Source organism: Ranitomeya imitator, chromosome 1, assembly GCF_032444005.1.
Source record: "Ranitomeya imitator isolate aRanImi1 chromosome 1, aRanImi1.pri, whole genome shotgun sequence".
In the NCBI taxonomy this organism is placed as follows: Eukaryota; Metazoa; Chordata; class Amphibia; order Anura; family Dendrobatidae; genus Ranitomeya; species Ranitomeya imitator.
The window spans coordinates 1123685409-1123700101 of NC_091282.1; the positions used below are offsets into that span (position 1 = coordinate 1123685409).

A 14693-nucleotide genomic window follows, 5' to 3' on the forward strand; every position below is an offset into this window, starting at 1 on the left:
TGCTTTCAGACCTCAAATAATGCAAAGTTCATAATCATTTCGAAACAATACTAATGTTTTAACTCGGGAAGAGTTCAGAAATCAATATTTTGTGGAATAACCATGATTTTTCATCACAGCTTTCATGCGTCTTTGCATGCTTTCTACCAGTCTTTCACACTGCTTCTAGTGCAAATATTTAAGCAGTTCTTCTTTGTTTGTTTGATGGCTTGTGACTTTCCATCATTCCAGAGGTTTTTCAATGGGGTTCAGGTCTGGAGATTGGGAAGCCCATGACAGGGTTTTGATGTGGTGGTCTCTTAATTTTTGCCAGAGTTGTATGTACAGTTATATGAAAAAGTTTGGGCACCCCTACTAATCTTAAGCTTAATGTTTTATAAAAATTGTTTTTTTTTGCAACAGCTATTTCAGTTTCATATATCTAATAACTGTTGGACACAGTAATGTTTCTGCCTTGAAATGAGGTTTATTGTACTAACAGAAAATGTGCAATCTGCATTCAAACAAAATTTGACAGGTGCATAAGTATGGGCACCCCACCAGAAAAGCGACATTAATATTTAGTAGATCCTCCTTTTGCAAAAATAACAGCCTCTAGTCGCTTCCTGTAGCTTTTAATGAGTTCCTGGATCCTGGATGAAGGTATTTTTGACCATTCCTCTTTACAAAACACTTCCAGTCAGGGTGGATAAAAATCAATGTTATTTTAAAAAAAATTAAAAAAAATCGGATTTTTTTTTCAATAAACTGCTTTTTGAGGAAAATATTTTACCATCCAAAGGTTCTTCCATCATGAGATGGAATATTCCCAAACTGGGTCTCTTTTACGGCCTGCTGCCATTATAAGGAAAGAATGTAATAAACCTCAGATCATACACACAAACAGATCCAGACTTGTCTGTCTGTGGCTATGCTGCAGTATTGTGCTCAAAGTTTCACTTTCATTTTCTTGTCTGCTTGCCCTTCCTCCTCCTTAATCCTAGAACAATAGGATTAAGGTCTTTTTCTCAACTCTGTTCATGTTGTAACATTTTTGCTGTGAAGAAGAGGCTGGGACCTCTGCGGAGTCAAATTCAGTTTTGAGAACTGCGTAAGTAAAGCGAGCGTCTGTGATAATATAGGAGAGAAACTGCCCACTAATCCTACAGAAACCTCTGGAAGAGCATGGCATTGTGAATGTTACACATATACAGCCTTTATTCTACTGAGTTAAACAACTCAGCTTTATCTCATGATGGAAGAACCTTTGGATGGTAAAATATTTTCCTCAAAAAGCAGTTTATTGAAAAAAAATCCGATTTAAATAAAAAAAAATCCGATTTAAATAAAAATAATCCGATTTTTTTTTTTTTTTTTTTTAAACATTGATTTTTATCCACCCTGACTGGAAGAGTTTTGTAAAGAGGAATGGTCAAAAATACCTTCATCCAGGATCCAGGAACTTATTAAAAGCTACAGGAAGCGACTAGAGGCTTATTTTTGCAAAAGGAGGATCTACTAAATATTAATGTCGCTTTTCTGGTGGGGTGCCCATACTTATGCACCTGTCAAATTTTGTTTGAATGCAGATTGCACATTTTCTGTTAGTACAATAAACCTCATTTCAAGGCAGAAACATTACTGTGTCCAACAGTTATTAGATATATGAAACTGAAATAGCGGTTGCAAAAAAAAACAATTTTTATAAAGCATTAAGCTTAAGATTAATAGGGGTGCCCAAACTTTTTCATATAACTGTATATACCCCCAGTACGGTCACTGCTAACTCCACAATAACCCAAGAAAGATTTATTAGCTGCTACCATCAATAATTTAGGCCGATTGGATGCCTGGTTCCAGGTAACGTATGGCTTTCTGGATTAAATATTATATTTTAATCCAGAAAGAAAGTCAGTGTTTATATATGAAAAAAAAAATTCAAAAGATTTGACAAAGGGGACAAAACAATACAGTATATACAATTGCATAAAATAAACAGGATTAACCAAAGACTTACGAAGCGCTGGTCACACAGATGGCTCAGCTTAGCAGATGGAAGCAATCCAATTGAAAAACGTCTGGTTAATGTGGATCAGGCCTACACTGATATGGCCATGAGATGTGGCTTCAGCTTCAGAACATTCTGAGAATCCCAGCATTCACGATATCTTCACTGCTGACAATCACAGGCATTCAATATCGACATCCTACTTTTTTTTATCATGACTTTACGTTTTCACAGACCGGCACCATGGCATGGCTGTTGTCCGCTATCTGAACACTATTTGGGGCTGATTGGGACGTCTCACAGTTATGAAAAATGTTCATGTTCTTCCCTTATTAATCCCGAAGTTGAAAATGTCCCATCAATATTGGATCAATGCTAACCCCAATATTCATAAGCGTGCATTGGAGACACAAAGTCTGGGGAAGTTCTTTCATCATACCCGCTCATCCCGGAGAAAAGCCTACTTCCCCTCCTTTTATCAAACAAACCCCAGGCTTCATGTTTTTTCCTGGCAAATTTACCAATCTTAATTACCTATCCACACCATGGAGTCTGGGCTTCAAACGAAGTTTTAAATAGTTTTGTTACTTCTTAGCTACCATTAATTTGCTTTACGCCATATGTCAACTGTGTAATTCTACTTCAAGGAGTGTTGTAGATTATTAGCTCTTTCTCCTACTGAAGATTGGGTGAATGCCCCCTCGCTGGAGAGCGCTTTTCAATTTTAAATTTTTTTCTATGACCAAGGTGTTTTTATTTTATCGGGCTCAAACATTGGGAGTGAGAAGGAGATGTCCTAGTAGTGGACAAGCCCTTTAATGGTGTCCTCAATGCTGAGAAATACAGACCGATACCTTTCCATCATGCATGATCCGGGAGGCATCTGAACGGCTCCAAATTTATTCTGCAGCCCGGCATCGACCCCAAACATGCATCCAATCCCATTAAGAACGATCATCAGGATAAAAAAAGAACAGAGTCCTGGAAGTGATGATATGGCCCCCACAAAGCCCTGATTTCAACATCAACAAGTCTACAACCAGAGAAGATTAGTGGTTAGTTCTCCATGATGTTTTTAACAACTTCCTTGCCGAATTCCTTCAAAATCTCTGTAACTCTACCTAGAAGAACTGATGCTGTTTTGAAGTCACACCAAATATTGATTTGACTTCGATTTCTGTTGTTTATTCACTTTGCTTTTTGGTAATTGATCAAAATTAAACTGTAAACACTATATTTGTTTAAATCATGTTTACTTTGTAGCTTTTTTTCCTGCATTTGCCTAAAACTCTTGCACATTCATGTATATATGAGAGTTCAGCTGTTGCTTAGCAAATTGCAACACAAAAAATAAATATTGGGAGTCATAACGTTTATATTGTATTTTGCTAAAAATTAAACGTTATCGAAAGGGACCATAGATAAATGTGAACCCTCAAAGACAGGAAAGATGTGAGAAGTTAGACCCCCAGGGATACGCGCATTATATTTTAGTTGTGGTTGACTTAGTTCCATTGTTCTTTGTAATATATTACTAATTACACAATTTGGTAAAGGCGTATAGACTGTGAGTAATTGTATTTCTCCTTGTTCTGACTTACATTGTATTGTTATAGGTCCAAGGAACAACTGTATGGAAGGCTGACATAGGAAAACCCTTGTTTTCGTCACCATTATGTAACCAGAATCAGGTTTTCGTTGGCTGTGTGGATGCAAAGTTCTACAGCTTCAGTCACATGGGTGAAAAGGTGAGAAACGTAGGGATGAGGGATACAGGAGAAGATATGGATTCCAGGTGTGCTAATGAAAGCCGATAGGGCAACGATGAACGTATGTAACATGAATCATCAGATATTTATTGTCTCTGTAGGCAAAACAGTAAGGAATTCATCAAGCATTAACCGCACTCCCCCTCATAAAACAAATTCCTTTGTTGTAAAAAGGGAATTGCCAGAATTTTCATAAAATAAAAATTGTGAGTTCTCGGTAGTGGCACCTTTCACTGACTACCTGGAAAGATCTACCTACTGGCTTGCACAAAGCAAAGGTATTTTTTCCAGTAGCAGAATTTTCATATTTTTATAATATGCAGTGTCTGTGCTCCCCATGATATTTTAAAGGGGTTGTTTTACCATGAATAAAGATTTTGTCACATACTTTATTTTTCAGACTATAAGGGTATGTGCACACACTGCGGATCCGCCGCTGCGGATTCGCAGCAGTTTTCCTTGAGTTTACAGTACCATGTAAACCAATGGAAAACAAAATCCGCAGTGCACATGCTGCGGAAAAAAACACGCGGAAACGCTGCGTTTATTCCGCAGCATGTCAATTCTTTGTGCGGATTCCGCAGAGGTTTACACCTGCTCCATAATAGGAATCCGCAGGTGAAATCCACACTAAATCCGCGGTAATCCTGGTATGAGTGATTGGCCCCATCCCAGTCCTGGTATCCATGGCCCCATCAGAATATTCACTTCTGTTAAGTAGGAAGACTGAAGACTGCGCGCAACTGAAGAGGAATGGATACTCACCGCGATCTCTGATGAACTGTCCCGGTGAGTATTCCGGCAGCTGTGCTCTTCTTGTGAGCAGCACATGATGTCCCTGCCATACGCTGCTTTCAAGCATTAAGCAGCTGCTGGCACCGAAGCAGGAGGCTGTGACTGCGAGGGAGCAGAGGAAGGTAAGAGTAAAGGTTTGTTTTTTTAATCTTTTCTGATGGGGCCATGGATACCAGGACTGGGATGGGGCCAATCAATCATACCAGGAAATGGATGGGGCCAATCAATCATACCAGAATAAGAATGGGACCATGCATACCAGGACTGGGATGGGGCCAATCATACCAGAATAAGGATGGGGTCATGCATACCAAGATGGGGATGAGGGCCATGCATACCAGGATAGGGATGTGGGGACCATATTTACCAGGATAGTTGATCTTAAGTGCAGAATTGACCACACTTTTTGCTTCAGTTTTTTTTTGTTCCTAATTTCCTCCTCTAAAACCTAGGTGGGTCTTATAGTCCGAAAAATAAGGTAATCTGGCACCTCTGGAAAAAGAGGTAATAGAATGGAAGAGTCACTCACGTTATCAATTTACCTCATAGAGTAGCAGGTTGCCACTATGGCAGCCATAACCCTCTAATAGGGCAATTTGACAGGGATTCACAAGACAGCGCTTTTAGTTTTTACTAATTGTGGTTTTTAATTTCGGATACACTGTAAAAAAGATGTTAATGAATTCGAGAAAGTGAATTCCATTTTTCCATGTCCTATTCACTCCTCTAGAATAGGTTTCCTGAAGTGTCCATGATAGTAAATCCCTCCATTCCCAATGAAATAAGATTATGGGAGTGGCGACCCCCTCTTTAAAATAGAGGCATAGACTACGCTTTTGCCAAATTACCAACATACCTACTTTATATGCAACGCAAGCGAGACACCACTTAAATTGATTGGCTAGAAAGCTGGATTTAGTAGACCTAAGGCTCCATTAAAGTCTTTGGACAGATAATCTGCATGCTCTCCTTAAGAAATGATGTGAATCGATTTAAGAGGCCCTCGTCCATTACGTCAGTAATCTGCCAGCCTGTCGTCACACCACACTATGGATCATGCCACAACATTGACATCACACTAGGCCAGAAAATTATGAGGAGCTAAAGATGAGGTGGTAGACGGCTCTCAGGGCTTTCGTCCAGTGGCTACACATTACTGACGTGGCTACTGGACCAGGAACCGCAAATCGATTTGCACCATCTCTATAGAGGAAGAAATTACTGTATATACTTGAGTATAAGCTGACCCCAGTATAAGCCGAGGCCACTAATTTTGCCACGGAAAACTGGGTAAGCTAATTGACTCTAGTATAAGCTGGGAACGCATTGTCCCCTCATCCCTGCCCTGCTCTGTGTGGCTCCCCCTGTCCTGTCTGCTCTGTGTGGGTCCCCTCATTGTATGCGTGGCTCCCCCGGTCTCATCGTTGTAAGTATGGCACCCCCTTCCTCCCCCATCATATGCGTGGCTCCCCCTTCCTCCTCCCATCATATGTGTGGCTCCCCCTGTAATATGCGTGACTCTCCCGCTCCCCTCGTTGTATGCGTTGCTCCACCGTCATACTCGCCCTCCTCGGTCCGGCGCGGCACTGGCAGCTCTCCTGTGCTGAGCGGTCACGTGGTACCGCTCATTAAGGCAATGAATATGCGCTCCACGCCTATGGGAGTGGAGACGTGTACATATTCATTACCTTAATGAGCGGTACCATGTGACCGCTCAGTACAGGAAGAGCTGCTGCGCAAGGACAGCCGAGATGCAGGGACGTTCAGCCACGGACCGAGGAGGGTGAGTATGATGTCACAGCGCCGACTCCTGCCGCTGCTCCGCCGCTCCCCTCCCCTGCTGACTTTCTGGACAATGACTCGTGTATAAGCTGAGGGGTCATTTTCAGCACAAAAAAAGGTGCTGTAAATCTCGGTTTATACACGAGTGTATACGGTAAATTAATAATTATTTGTAAAATGCTAATTTCGTACTATGTCTTTTTTTTTTTTTTTCAGCTCAGGGAATTCTCAACTGAAGGGCCTATTTTCTCCTCTCCTTGTGTCTCCACCCTCTCCAAGCACATCACATTTGGCTCACATGATGGCTACATCTATTGCTGTAGTGCTGAGGCTGAATTATTATGGAGACACAAAACCAGCTCCCGCGTGTATGCAACTCCATTTACATTTCCCAGTCCACACTCTGGAAACACTGAGCTGCTGGCGGTTGCTTCTACAGATGGGAATTTGTGCATTTTAGATGCTGACTCTGGACTTCTCATCAGTCAGCAGGCACTGGCAGGAGAGATATTTTCTTCCCCGGTGGTGTATGGCTGCCAGCTGGTTGTTGGATGCAGGAACAATTATGTTTACTGTTTTGATCTGATCAGAAATGCAAAATGATTTGTAGAGAGTTAGGTTGGATCGCCTGTGAATCTTTGGATAGTTCCCTTTGCGAAAGAAAGTTGTGAACATCCTTCACAATACATTGTATGATTTTTTGCAATGGTCTTCTGAATAATTACAACATCTTTTTGAAACATAGAGAATATAATACCATTGAAATACATGATCCAGATAGTAGGACTGGTGTGACGTTCCCCTGTGAGGGCCTCTTCATGGTGTTGCGCACGTGGTCTCGAGATCAAAATCTGAATGTCATTGCGTTCAAGACAAAACTAGGACTCCTCGCTGAAGAGGATAGATCTCCTTTCCAGCCTCCATTACTGACTTCCTTTGTTCAATGATAGCCTTTTAGAGCAGCAATTAAGAGTCCTTCCTGACAAAATGTACAGTAGCTGGTCCCATCTAGTCTTCATTCCAGGTACTAACAGCTCAGCATTACATTGATTTGGTCATGGAACCAGTGCTACTGCCATTTCTCCATAGTTTCCAAGGTTGCTTCTGCAGGGTCTCCGGACTTGTCTTCCATTGAGCACATCTGGGACGTCATTGTTGGGCAATTATTGCAAAGTGAGATGCCAACAGTGGATCTTGATAATTTGCATATCCAAGGGCATTAAGCATGGAAAAACATTCCTCAGACAACCATTAATAACCTAATTGACAGCAGCCAAGGCATATAAGTGCGTTTAATACTGCACATAGCACTCATACTTGATGCTGAATAAATAGATAACATATTTTTACATTTTAGTTACCATTTTTTTCATCATTCGATATCATTAACATGTCTATTCACCCAGTGATTTCCATAATGCCATGACTTTTCCTTCTGGGGTGTTACTTCTCAACACTGAAATTGCATTTATCGCCTGTCCTTTAAGTGGTGCTATTGCTCTAACTTTATTGTGGCTGACCAAAAATCACTTTGGAGTTAGTGGCATAACTAGAGTCCAATAGGATCAGGTGCAACATTTGGTCCTGGGACCCCCCCCCCTGCATGTTGATCTGATGTATTGGGCCTTGTAGCGTTCTAAATCCTATAAAGACATAAGTGTTGTCACCCCCCTCCCGCTTCATTATGTAGTAACGTCCCCCCATACTGTGCCCCTTCCAGGTGTATGTGTCCTGGAACCCTTCATGGAGAAAAGTGGTGGCACCCTTTAAATTGTTCTGGAAAATGAAGTATTAGTCCCAGACAATTATTGTAATTACACATCTTTTGTTATACACATGCTTATTTCCTTTGTGGGTATTGGAACAAAACAAACAAACCCCATTGAATGTCTGGATAGTTTAAAAAAGTTCTCCACTATTTGGACAACTTCTTTTTATACCTTACTCTTGGCCCTCATAAAATAATAAAGCTTATACTCGCCTCCTGTGCTGGCACCATTTTGGCGGTGTCGGAACTCGCGGTCTCAGGCCAATCAATGCTGGCATCCCTGTCCCCGCCTCCTGTTGAACTGAGCAGGAATAGAAAGTCAGAGATCAGCTGCAGACCGGACATCCCCTTCATGTGTAATTTGTCCGAAGGCAGAGACAGTGACGTCAGTGCTGATTGGGCACCACCGTCACATGTCACAACAACCACACGAGAGCTCCAGGACCGCGAGTTCCGGCATGGGAAGGGAGTATAACCTTTAATATTTTATGTGGGACAAACATTTTGATCAAGAAGGGGTTGTCCACTACTTGAACAACCTCTTTAATATCACCCATAATAAGGACCCTATTATTATTTGGAATGGTATAGATATTTGAGATATTTTAGTCTAGGGGTCAAAACCAAGGTGGTATTGAGTCCAGTCTGAAAGTTACTACCGTACATCCTTGGTGGGAAGAGCCCCCATATAACACTGCATTGAATGTGTCCAGCTAAACTTTATTCAGTATGTACTGTATGACCAGTAAGGCTACTTTCACACTTGCATTTTCTACTGTCCGTCGTTATGCAACGAAATGACAGATCGACGGACGTCACGAAAATAGGGAAAAACGTGTGTAAGGCTACGTTCACATTGGCGTTCCGCCAATGTGCGTCGCTGTTGCGCCGGCGACGCAGCGGCGACGCAGCGGCGACGCGCCCTTATGTTTAACATAGGGGACGCGTGCGTCGTTTTGGTGGCGTTTTTCGCCACGTGCGTCATTTCCGACGCTAGCGTCGGACGCAAGGAAACGCTACATGTAGCATTTTCTGTGCGTCCGATTTTCGTCGGAAAACGACGCACGCGTCGCAAAACGCGCGCGTTTTTGCGCGCGTTTGCGTGCGTTTTAGCGTGCGTCGCGCGTTGCGTCGCCGACGCACGGCGGCGCAACGCTAATGTGAACGTAGCCTAACGTATCCAGTGTAATGACGGATGCGTCGTACACAAATTCTGGGAATGAAATGTCCGGGGCATGCTCAGAGGGGAAAAAACGTGATACGTCGCTGGATTCCAGTGTGTGACTCGTGCATAGGCTTCCATTATAGCAGACGACGGCCAGCACAGGATGCGTCGCTGACCGATTTTCCGACGTGCTCATAAAACGTTCCTCTGAACGTTTTCTCTCCACGACGGACCGCTATTTTACGACGGATCCAGTGTACGACGGATGGCAATCCATCACAATCCGTCGCTAATACAAGTCTATGGGAAAATGTAGGATCCTGCATTCTCAAAAAGCGACGGATTGTGACGGATTCAAAAAAACGCAAGTGTGAAAGTATCCTTAGCTGTGTAGTATCTAGCAGAGTGTAACAATATTACAATTTTTACATTGTATAATTGAATTTATGAAAATGACCTCTGCATAAAAAATAAATGTTAAAAGTTTATACTTTTTATTGACATTTTTTGTGGGGTTTTTATGCACCTCTTCAGAATAGTCAGACAAAACTGAAATAGAAATTAAACATATAAGAAATATATATATCTAATAAATAAAGCTGAATGTGTGTGTGTATGTCTGGGATTGGCATCTGCACCGACGCAGCTACAGCCACAAAATTTTGCACAGTCACACGTCTGGACCCCGAGAGCTTCATAGTTGTGAGGCAAAATTTTAACCCCGCGCGTTCCAATTCACCAAACAATTTTGCCCCTATCTACCTAATGGGGGAAAAGTGTTGGAGGCAAATTGACAGCTGTCAGATGTGAACAAGGGGGACTTAAAGAATGAGAGCGATGGCGCCAAAGAGTATATACCGTACAGTTGCTAAGGTGGGGCCCCGACATGGGATACTCACCACACACGGGGATAGGAACACACACACAAAATGCGCCACACACTACCACGTGCTTGAACACATATCACCCTCAGCACACATTTCACCACACATACACCAACCTCGCCACATAAAAGTCGAAACACAAAAGTTACCGCTCAAAACTCGCAACGCGCAAAACTCGCCACATGCAAAACTAGGCTCACGCAAAACTCGCCACACGTGCAAAACTCACCTCATGGAAAACTCGCCACATGCACAAAAGTTGCAACACATTCAAAAGTTGCCTCACACAAAACTTGCACATACTCAAAACACACCACACATAAAACTCGCCACGTGCAAAACTCGCCATGCGCAAAACTTGCTACACTAACCTGTCACATGCAACTCGACACACAAAAAGTTGCTACACGCATGTCGCCACACAAAACTCAACACACACAACTTGACACATGAAACTCGCCCTTAAACACACAAGTCTGGTATTATCCTTCAAAAATAAAAATCTGATTAATAAGCAGACAAACTACAAGAGCAACAAATGTACCATATAGGAAATACGGCAGCTGTCAGTCACATGACCTGTCTATTATGTGTATGTGTGAGCTAAGATATACTGCCAGGGGGGAGGGCTTCCTGTTGGCTGGGGATTTATCAGGCTGCCAATTTAGCTTAAAAAATACTGAGGTAAAAATACTGAGCAAATAACGTGTGAACGAGGTCTAATACAGGAGGAGATGACACACAGATATATACTATATACAGGAGGAGATGACACACAGGTATATACTATATACAGGAGAGATGACACACACATATATACTATATACAGGGGAGATGACACACAGGTATATACTATGTACAGGAGGAGATGACATACACACTAACTTGGGTTGGTGGCAAAGCAGTAACCACTCGGGCAACATCTCTGACAATGTCAGGATACAGAGGAATCGCTTGTTGCACTGTTATTTTTGATGAACGGTCAAATTTCTCAATTTCTTTTAGTGCACATGAAAAATTCTGCTGAAATGTACTGGCTGTGTTCTTTGATGGGGATGACTCTTCTATGCGGGAACGCTTTGCACGGTCCTTGTGATCCAAATACTTTTCGAAATTAAATTTTTCATCAGTTGATGAGGGTGAAGATGTGGCAGGACGACCAAATTCTTCTTGTTCCTCCTGACTGTTCTGCAACCCTTTTATCCTTACTGCTATTTCAAACAGAGCTTCTTTTCCTTTAGTTAGCCGTTGATCATCTAGAAGAATCTGATGCATTGGGTCTACATAAACAGCTGCCAAAAGAATGTTATTTTGTAATAGTAGCTCCTCTCTCCGTTTCATTGATGTAGCAATGCCATTTGTAATTAACCCTCCTCTTTGGGACAGGCGAAACATCAGGTTCTTCCACTCCTTTAGGCCATGTTCACACCATCCTTTTTTTCATGCGGAATCGCCGCGATTTTCCCGCTGCGGGTCCGCAGCTGTTTTCCATGCAGGGTACATTACAATGTACCCTATGGAAAACAGGAACTGCTGTGCCCACATTGCGGAAAATCGCGAAAAAAGCCGCACTGAATTGCCGCGGTAAAAAAGAAGTACCATGTCACTTCTTTTTGCGGAACTGCAGCGGTTCTGCACCCATAGACCTCCATTGTGAGGTCAAACCTGCAGTAAAACCCGCAGATGAAAAATATATCTGCGGGTTTTACTGCGGTTTGTGGTGCAGAACCGCTGCAGTGTGGCTGCCCCCCGTGCCCCAATCCCACCCCCCCATGCTCCGATGCCACCCCCCGTGCTCCAACGCCCCCCCCGTGCCCTCATCTCCCCCCCTTATACTTACCCGGCCTCCCGGTGTCCGTCCGGCCGTCTTCTCCCTGGGCGCCGCCATCTTGCAAAATGCATTTTGATCACTGAGATATAACCTATCTCAGTGATCAAAATAAAAAAAATAGTAAATTACCCCCCCTCTGTCACCCCCATAGGTAGGGACAATAAAAAAATTAAGAATTTTTTTTTTTTTCCACTAAGGTTAGAGTAGGGGTAGGGTTAGGGTTAGGGTATTTTCAGCCATTTTAACCCTAAAAAACTTCCTAGAAAACACACAGACTCTGCATTGAAAACTGCATCAAAAAACGCATCAAAAAAGCACCAAAAAAGCACCAAAAAAAGGACCTGCGTTTTCTGCCAAGAGCTGCGGTTTTTAGTCCTGAAAAAAAAGGAGGGAAATCAGGAACGTGTGAACATACCCTTAAGAAAATACCTGGAGTTAAGTCATCTGCTTGTAATTTTTTTAGTCACTGTAAATGGGTGCTCTAGCAATTTTTCCAGCTCAGTCACCAGATTCCACTGACTTTCATTTAGGGTCCGTTGAGGGTTAGCCATGTCTACAAGAAAGGTTTTCAGTTCAACCAAGTGCTGAATCATTAAGTACAGCCCCATCGTGTGGCTTGATCAATAATTGCCCCTTTTCCAGCACGTCTCTTCAAAATTGAGTCAACTTTAGGGGTTCTGGCAACAGTAGCCAATTTTCTCACCTTGCCAATCAGTGCAGCAGCATGTCCTTCTTGCAGACTGTCTCTTATAGCCAGCTGTAGCGTATGCACAACACAGCGCATGTGACGAATGAAAGAACGTATTGACACAGTTTCAACAAGATCATCTAAACTATCATGTTGCTGTTCATCTAAAGCAACTTCAGTTTGCTCCTCAGTTACAATACTGTGTTCCTCTATTTCAAGCATTTCTGTGTCTGTAGACCAAGAATGTTCTTCTAGCTGCTGGTCACCATCATTACTCTCATTCATTAGCTTAATAGTACTTATCATATTTGAAGCATTGTCAGTTACGACAGAAAGAACTTGCTCTTTTTTAAGTTCATAGTCTTGCAGAACCTTTTCCACCAAGACCTGGAGACTCACTGGTGTGAGGCGCTTTGGTGTCTTTTACTGCCATTGTCTTGGTAACTATTTGATTTTTGTCACAAACAAATCGGACATTGATGGCAAAATAGTTCACTCTGGGTCGTGTGCAGGCATCCATTTTAAAGCGTACTTTGAGAGTTTTTTTAAGTTCTTCCTTTTGTTTAAAAGCTTCTTCGATTACTAATTTCAGTATATAATTTCAGTATATTTGGAGAAAAATAAGATAAAGTTCTGTTATGTGTGTTTAGCTGCAGCTTTTTTCAATGTAATTGATTGCTATGTCTGTGATTGGTTCCCTGTTATATATAAACCTGTTTATCCATATTGTATTAGTTCCTATGACTAAGGGCGCCATGGTGCGCCAGAAACGCGTCAGGCAAAGAGGGTTTTTCTCTCTTTTTTTTTAAATTGTTTTTTTAAAATGTTCTAATAAATTTTGGTTATTTTACTTACATTGGATGGACGTGCTGGATATTTCCACTTCTCTTTTCTTCTACTTCAGCTGAAAATCACCAGCAGGTACGGCACCCACCAGTTACATTCGTTTGCAACGGCTCATAGATGCATGTCTCGGCGTGTCAAGCTTCAACCTTTCCCTCTCCCCCCTCCTCCTTTTTCTGTAATTTTCTAATACTCTCTCTCTCCAGAGAAACACCAAGCTTGCGGGCCATTTCCCCATTCAGACACATAAAAGCTGGTCGTGAAAATAATGAAATAGGCACACTATCCTTTACAACAAGCTCTATTATCTATTTTTTAAATGTATCTACTGTCATTGTCACAGTAACTTTGTCATTGACAAAATATCTTGCAACTGATGGCTGCAAAGTTCTCTGCTCCTTTGTTTGGCTGGAAGAGCTGGGCACTGGTTCATTGGTATGGTATGGTATTGGCAGTCTTTCTCATCCACTGCTTTCAGTACTTCTGGATGAAAGAGCTGTAAATGTCTCTTTAGATTGGAAGCTCTGGTAGGAGCATTTTTATCTTTGCCTGAATATGCACTGATCTTGGTTTCACAGCATTTGTTTTCGTCTGGATCATTTGTCATACACTGACAGACATAATGTTTTCTATCTTCAGTGATGGTGAAATGTTCAAATACAGCTGATTTAATGTGACGCTTCTTTGACATTTTCAGGTTTTTAATTCTGCATTCACAATCCAAATGACAATTGTTTTTCCTAAAAACAATTGTACAAAATTATTGCCAGGTCGTACAACTGATGTAGTAGTCAGTAAAACTGTTATTCCTCATGTACTCACAGTTAACTGATGCAAAGTTTGTTGAAAGGATAATACTTCTTACAGTCTTCCTCTTCTGAGTAGCAGCTGTGAGATGCTTGGAAGACGCACATCAAACATCTAGTCTAGAGGAGGAGCTTTACTACTAAGAATTTGCAACACATTTTCACTTTCAGTTTCATACATTGTAAGTAGGGGGGTTGGGGCAGCATGAGGTTAACCAAGTATAAGATTAGATAATGGCAGTGGAGAACAGTGACACACAAGAAGTAAGAAATGTCTCTATCTCCAGCAGAACTGCTTATCACTGTTGTTCATAGTTTGATAGAACATATATATTTGAGTAACATTTATAAAATTCATATGAAAGTTCAATTATG

The 14693-nt window shown here is 41.8% G+C and overlaps 1 protein-coding gene across 1 annotated transcript in view; it reads left to right on the forward strand.

Annotated features, from left to right (window-relative positions):
- The window catches only part of AASDH (aminoadipate-semialdehyde dehydrogenase), a 64233-nt gene extending 57159 nt beyond the window's left edge, over nucleotides 1–7074 (forward strand). The window contains exons 14-15 of the mRNA XM_069744445.1: nucleotides 3604–3735; nucleotides 6550–7074. Of these exons, the coding sequence (XP_069600546.1) occupies nucleotides 3604–3735; nucleotides 6550–6936 (519 nt within the window). The 3' untranslated portion in view covers nucleotides 6937–7074. The remainder of the gene's footprint in view (nucleotides 1–3603; nucleotides 3736–6549) is intronic.
- Nucleotides 7075–14693: the final 7619 nt, after the last annotated feature.